The sequence below is a fragment of the Armigeres subalbatus genome, chromosome 2 (genome assembly GCF_024139115.2).
Source record: "Armigeres subalbatus isolate Guangzhou_Male chromosome 2, GZ_Asu_2, whole genome shotgun sequence".
NCBI classification, from domain to species: Eukaryota; Metazoa; Arthropoda; class Insecta; order Diptera; family Culicidae; genus Armigeres; species Armigeres subalbatus.
The window spans coordinates 205463937-205471453 of record NC_085140.1 but is presented as its reverse complement, the minus strand read 5'-3'; the positions used below and the strand labels follow the sequence as shown (position 1 = coordinate 205471453).

The 7517-nt window shown below is 41.6% G+C and overlaps 1 protein-coding gene across 10 annotated transcripts in view; it reads left to right on the top strand.

Annotated features, from left to right (window-relative positions):
* Nucleotides 1-4899: 4899 nt before the first annotated feature.
* LOC134211545 (radial spoke head protein 3 homolog B) overlaps nucleotides 4900-7517 on the top strand; it is a 92507-nt gene continuing 89889 nt past the window's right edge. Inside the window, exons 1-3 of one of the 10 annotated variants that reach the window (XM_062688509.1) lie at nucleotides 4900-5273; nucleotides 5399-5505; nucleotides 5903-6211. In XM_062688509.1, coding sequence (XP_062544493.1) covers nucleotides 5985-6211 — 227 coding nt within the window. In that variant the 5' untranslated portion in view covers nucleotides 4900-5273; nucleotides 5399-5505; nucleotides 5903-5984. Of the gene's footprint in view, nucleotides 5274-5300; nucleotides 5578-5862; nucleotides 6212-7517 lie in introns of those variants that run through there. The other 9 variants (XM_062688508.1, XM_062688504.1, XM_062688501.1 and 6 more) reach the window with 9 other exon arrangements.

Below are 7517 nucleotides of genomic sequence, written 5' to 3'. Positions count from 1 at the left end.
GAGCTCATGGTTCATTCTTCGCCACCACACACCGTCTTCTTGCACACCGCCAAAGTTGGTCTTAAGCACCCGTCTCTCGAATACTCCGACGGCTTGCAAGTCCTCCTCGAGCATTGTCCATGTTTCATGTCCGTAGAGGACAACTGGTCTTATTATTGTCTTGTACATGACACATTTGGTGCGGTGGCCATTTTTTTTTGACCGCAGTTTCTTCTGGAGCCCGTAGTAGGCCCGACTTCCACAGATGATGCGCCTTCGTATTTCACGACTGACATTGTTATCAGCCGTTAGCAAGGATCCGAGGTAGACGAATTCCTCGACCACCTCGAAGGTATACCCGTCTACCGTAATACTGCTTCCCAGGCGGGCCCTGTCGCGCTCTGTTCCGCCCACAAGCATGTACTTAGTCTTTAAGGCATTCACCACCAGTCCAACTTTTGTTGCTTCACGTTTCGGGCGGGTGTACAGTTCTGCCACCTTTGCAAATGTTCGGCCGACAATATCCATGTCATCCGCGAAACAAATAAATTGACTGGATCTGTTGAAAATCGTACCCCGGCTGTTACACCCGGCTCTCCGCATGACACCTTCTAGCGCAATGTTGAACAACAGGCACGAAAGTCCATCACCTTGTCTTAGTCCCCGGCGCGATTCGAACGAACTGGAGTGTTCGCCCGAAATCTTCACATAGTTTTGCACACCATCCACCGTTGCTTTGATCAGTCTGGTAAGCTTCCCAGGGAAGCTGTTCCCGTCCATAATTTTCCATAGCTCTACGCGGTCTATACTGTCGTATGCCGCCTTGAAATCAACGAACAGATGATGCGTTGGGACCTGGTATTTACGGCATTTTTGAAGGATTTGCCGTACAGTAAAGATCTGGTCCGCTGTCGAGCGGCCGTCAACGAAGCCGGCTTGATAACTTCCCACGAACTCATTCACTAATGGTGACAGACGACGGAAGATGATCTGGGATATCACTTTGTAGGCGGCATTAAGGATGGTGATCGCTCGAAAGTTCTCACACTCCAGCTTGTCGCCTTTCTTGTAGATGGGGCATATAAATTTTCCGGGCTTTTCCGGGCCCATCTTGATGAGCTAAGCTCCGATACCATCCTTACCAGCTGCTTCATTGGTCTTTAGCGGTTGGATGGCATCCTTAACTTTCCTCAAGGTGGGGGCTGGTTGGCTTCCATCATCCGTTGGAAGTAGGTGCTGCGAATGGCCATATTCTTAGAGGCGGCGAAATCAATTAGTCTTAGGCCGTTTTCGTTCGCCAGCGCTGAACTTCCCAATAGTCGGTCTAAACTCCTCCTCTTGGCCAACCTGAGGGTTAAAATCTCCTATGATGATTTGAGCAGCTATCGTATTCATGTTCCAGCTGCGCGTAGAATGCATCCTTATCATCATCAGTGCTTCCAGAGTGTGAGCTATGGACGTTGATTATGCTGAAGTTGAAGAACCGGCCTTTGATACTCAACCTGCACATTCTCTCGTTGATCGGCCACCACCCGATCACGCGCCTTTGCATGTCGCCCATCACTATGATAGCTGTTCCCAGCTCGTGTGTGTTGCCGCAGCTCTGGTAGATGGTATGGTTACCTCTAAACGTTCGCACCATTGATCCCTTCCAACAAACCTCCTGCAGCGCTACGATGCCGAATCCACGGTCCACGTGTGGTCCACGTGTGCTCCCGATAAAGTTGAGAGATTTGCAGTTCTACGAATTGAGTTTCCAATCGATAGTCCTTTTCGTTGCAGTGTTCTTCGCCGATGGTTCCGGTCCGTACTTTCTTGTTGATTATTCGTCGCGTGAGTTTTTTTTTAAAGGGCTGACTTGCAGGGCCAAACCCTTAAATTTCCGGAGGACCAATCCCCCTTATTTCCGGTGGACTATGGTGCATAGCTTCACTTAGAGTGCCTCGCTGGCACTCGGACGATGATCAGCCGCCCCTAACATGGAGAACAGACGCTGTTGTGAGCCGATCCTGAGCCGATTCCTTCAGGTACGCGAAGTACCAATGGTGCGCTTTACCCAGCATTTGCGGTGCCTAGAACCTAGGACCACTATTATATTCGGTAAAAAGTTGGAAGGATTTTTCCAAAGTACAACCGCTAGTGACTGGCAAATTCATGACGACCAATGAAATTTTCTCGCAAAATTCTGAGTTTGGTTATGTGATTGAGAAGAGCAACAAGATAAAATTTGATGATGAACTTTCTTCGAAACAAAATCTATTTGGCGTCGGTAGCAGAATCAGAACGGCAGTGTCAGTCCGAGTGGGAGCCGTCGGCAGATGGTTGCCCCGAAAATTTATTCACTATGGTGGCGTCTTCATTGATTTGGATATCCATATTTCCATATTTAGTTTTATTTTTTATTTTTTATTTGATTGGAAATTAAATCGATCATTTCTACGGCCACCATTTTATACAAGAGAAGATTCATCCACAATGATTTTTCTTCGAAATGCAAAATATGTATAATCGTTTATAGACAGCATGAAGATGCCGTTGGTGGCAGAATAACAAGCGCGCGTCGGAGAGAGATGAGGCAGTATTTTTTTTTTTTTCGAATGATGGTGTCTATAGCGTTTTAGCGGCAAGTCATCGAGCGGCTGATGTTGGCGTCAGTAGTAGCCAAATGAAATATTCTCACAAAATTCTGATTTTAGTTTTGTTGCTGTTAGTGATTGAAAGGGGGAATTTGAAATAAAAGAAAAAGAAAATGTTCAGGATCATTTTTTTACACAAGAGAAAGTTGGTTCGAGATGAATTTTCTTCAAAGAGCAAAACGTAGTTTTTCAGCGGCAAATCATCGACTGGTTGACGTTGGCGTTGTTTATGAAGCATAAAAATCGCTCCATACATGCCTTTTGGTCGCTAATTCTTCATAGATTCTATTAAAACGGTAATGTATGGGCCATGAGAAGGCTTCGGACGAAATTGGCCACTCCTGGTACATGCAAGGTGCCCCCGAGGAACCTCCTCCTACGGGTTCTCTGGGGCCCCTCATAGGATCCAAGAGTGGCTTATCGATTTCGAGCGCATGCCCATATGTTTAGTTGAAAATCATAACGAAAGAGCCGCCGCACGGCATATTTTAGTGTTCACACGGAAATATGTGGTTCCAAGAGTGGCCAATGTGGTCACTTATCGATTTTGAGCGTATGAATATCTGTTTGGTGGAAAGTCATGATGAAAGAGCCACCGCACGGCAATTTTGGTGTTTAAACGGAAATGTCCTATTCTACGGGTTCCCTGGGGGCCCTCATAGGTTCCAAGAGTGGTGAATGTAGTCACTTCATTTTTATTTATTTTTTTTATTTCATTTATTTCATTTCTTGAGGGGAATATAGATGTTATTGCGAACTCTGCCTACTGAACTTGTGTTCTTCAAAAGGTGTTGTTCTTACTTATCGAATTCAAGCGGATAATCACCTATTTTGTGGACAATCATGACGAAAGAGCCGCCGCACGACATATTTTGTTAAAACGGATGTGCCCTCCTACGGATTCCCCGGGGGCACCTTGCATGTACCAGGAGTGGTCAATTTCGTCGGAAGCCCTCTCATGGACCATACATTACCGTTTTAAGAGAATCAATGAAGAATTAGCGATCGAAAGGCATACATGGAGCGATTTTTGTGCTCCCCTTATATGACCGACAAGGTCCCCGTGGATGTCGTTTCCCGGTGGCCATTGTCTCCAGAATCAGAATATCACCACATAACCACAAAATTGATGAGTTTATCTTTCGAATGGTATATAGACTTTGTAATTAAATTATAATTTGACTGTTTTATAAGCATTTCCATTTCTGGATCAATATGACCCTAACATCTTATTCGCAACTTTTTTTGTGGGGTCGTTCCTGTTGCACCTTAAAATACTTTTTTCATGTCAGAAGCTTCATTTCCACACAATATTAAAAGTCAAGAAATTTCAGAACGATCAGATTATCAGGTAAAAAAATATTCTACTTTGTAGTTTCGTTTTGGGTCATATTAACCCCAACATCTTACTAAGGTTAAAAGAACAGGATCATGAGTCATGGATACGGACTGCAATTAAACCATGTATGCTTAGAGGACATAATTAGAATAATATCATTGCTGGGGACATCATGAGAACCGTGGTTGAATCAATAAACCATTCGATTCAAACAGACCTGTGAATTGAACGCAGGGAGCTTTTCAAATGCTACCGCTAAGATACACTTACAGATGCTTTCGCCGCAGCGAAAAAAAACTGTCTATGTAGGCAACAACAGTCAAAAGTCGAACCTCAAATCCTAAAATGTCCACGTCACGTGGTTCCATTTTCATCTCACTGAACATATATTCATCTCAACGCAAAACAGAGAAATACAGCCCAATCTCGTCACTTCTATTTGCTAACATGCATGCACACTACTCAGAAATATACAATTATGAGAACCAAATCAAATTTATTTTCATTGCTTTGTTTTTGATAGGATGAACATGAGAGCTATGAGATGAAATGCCGAACAGTTCCCCTATATTGAATATTGATAGCCCATAACTAAATGGAAGACTATCGACAAGTAAGCATTATTAGCATGCAGGATTGTGTTTGGAGAAAAAAAAACTAGGGATATGTTTTATAACAAATATAAACTTCAAACTACACCATGTTAAATTTTCATGAATCTACTAATTCTTTCGGTGACGCTAAATACAACCATTATGTAGTGGGATGCGAATCACACTTCGGGAACCTATGGAAAAAGCGCGACACAACCACACATATGAGAAGGAATTTTGGAAATGGAAAAATAGCGCGAGCGCGGGAAAAACTTTCTCACACCACCCACTCCGTGTTTCCATGGTGTTCGATAAAGAAACCGATAAACAGTTTACAAACAATACCGAGAAAAGTTGACTCGCAAGTGATTCCGTATTTCGCTATATGATGTGCAAATAATCGAAGATATAAGGCAAAATATTGCATTAAAACGATACTAATGAAACAATTTTGACAATTATGTACGAAAAAGAACTAATTGGAACAGTTTGAATCAATCTAACGCATAATCAGAGACGTGAAACCTTTCATTTGCTCAACCCGGAAGAAAAAACTTCGTAGTGTGCGCGGAAGTGATTGATATCCATTTTGTGAATGAAAGTCTAAAAATATCGGCAATATAAATCGCAACACGAACGAATTAATTGTAGTCGTAAAACTAAACTGTGACAATCCTCTGTATTCCGACATGATAAGTGGATGCTTACGTGCATACAAATAGCTGGGTAAAGTTTTTACTATAGTCGCCCTTTCAAAGGGGGTGGCAATTGAAGACAGTGAGGGAAAGTGCAAAAATGTATTGCATTTTGCATTTCTACTGAATTCAAGTGCAACAATTATTTATGACTAGCGGAGGCCCTCGGTGCACCCTTGAAGGAATTGTGTTTGCTTACGTTCTGAAAGTAGGAAAAACTTTACGGATTCCTGAGCAAATAAATTCACGACACCATTGGCACGGTAATATCAAGTCCAAGGTTTTAAAGAAATTTCGATTCAAGGCACAGCATAATGAGAGCGTAGGAAATACAGGTATACTTCAGTTACATGGAACTCTTAGACTTTGACTTGTTTTTATCCTGCTTTTCCATATGAAGCTATGGTTTGTAAAGGATTTTTTATGTGAAGGGGATCATTGTGTTTCTAAATAGGATTAAAACAAATTCCTAATTACCGCTTCATCGTCAAAATGTCGACACCTTTGAATTCTCAGTCCATTTTTGCACGTGTTAACTTCGGTTTACCTGTGACCGACAACTGAGCAACCACGGTGCCTAACAATTAGTGTTATGTCACCAATGAATATGTTTTCATTAGTCAGTTCAAATACCTACATACATTCCCTCTGATAGGATAGTTTCACTGCAACGGACTAAACGAAACCGAAACGAGCATTCTCACAAAATCTGTATGAACTAGTGAAAAAGTGACACGCTGGTATGCCGACATGTCCTGCGCCCGTAGCGGCGCCAAAGAAATGTACCCCACCGAACCTGGGCAAAGGAGACATGAGTCAGCTGTTGGAGCCCAACTTTCCCGATCATTGTGCCAAATGGGAACGTAACGGAGGCCGTAATGGGCCGGACCAACCTCAGCCTCGGGGCGTTTACACGTGGATCAGTGCACCGCGGGCAATTTACAACAATAGGAAGCTAATACGGCAAGGGTGAGTACTGTTGATAATAGTCTCATTATCAGAACAAACTAGTGATCAGCAAACGCAACTTTAATTCAAAAATTAAAAAAAAAAGGATTTTAAAATTTTACTTTATTTAGGGGAAGAGGTGGTACAATGAACTATGTGGTAAAATGAACAGTTGGCTATATTTAGAATAAACCCATATTTAGGCTTATGTTAACCTTGCACAAGTATTCCTCGAATTAGAATAAGGTGCCTGAGCTAATATTTTGGTTTTGAGACCGAACAAATAGCTATTACTATCCAAAATATCAAACGAGGCCGTGAAAGTTGGGTCTAATGTAATTTTTAACCATTTTTCCGTAAGCTTCAATTCTTAATAAATTCATCATGATATTGGTTCAAACTACGGTTTTTGCTACCTTCCTATCTTTTTTGAAATGTGATTATTATCAATACAGTCGCCTCTTCACATCTCGATATTGAAGGGACCATCGAGATAGGGAGAGATCGAGGAATGGAAGGAAAATTGAGATGGGTACTAGATCTAAAAAAGCTCGTTGCTATCTAGGATAGGATGTGCCAATTAGTCATTAAAAATCGTACCGATTTTCTGTCAAAATCGTACCGGTTGCTGATTGGGTGAAAATGACAATCGATTACTTCGATCGGCCATATCACATTTTCAAAAGGGCAGCTTGTTGTTACCTTGGCCGTGTTGCTGGGTAATTAAATAGAAATTTATGACAAAATTAAAAAGTTTGTTTTTTGATTTTTTGGGTAAAATGAATTTATGCTAGACTGCATATGATGTTTGCATGATTCTCAAGGATTATGCTAATTTAAAACACTCGATTTGAAGTATTATTAACCAATTTTTTACCCATTTCACTGTAAAACTCATCTAATTCCTTATAAAAACTTTTTTTTCTGATGGTACGTAGCATCTTTTATTACGAATAATGGGAGAAATGAACGGGAAAACATGAATTTTCACATATATTGTTCAGTGGATTTAGCGTACAAAATATCCGGAAGCACTGGTCACCACCGCGTCGAAGCAACCGACTGAGGAAACAACAAGGCAGTCACAATTCAGTTGTCACATCCTATCCTAGGTTGCTATGAAAAACGACAACAAAACAAATGTCATTTCTTATGCTACGTTTAGACAAGGCAAGTGAATTGAGCAAGTCGCTTGAATCGAACGCGAACTGAACGTGTAAACACCTTAATTCAATTCACTTGAATGAAAAGAAAGTTGAACATGTTCAACTTTTGGCAAGTCAATTGAATTCAACTGAGTTGTTCAACTCACTTGCCCTGTCAAAAC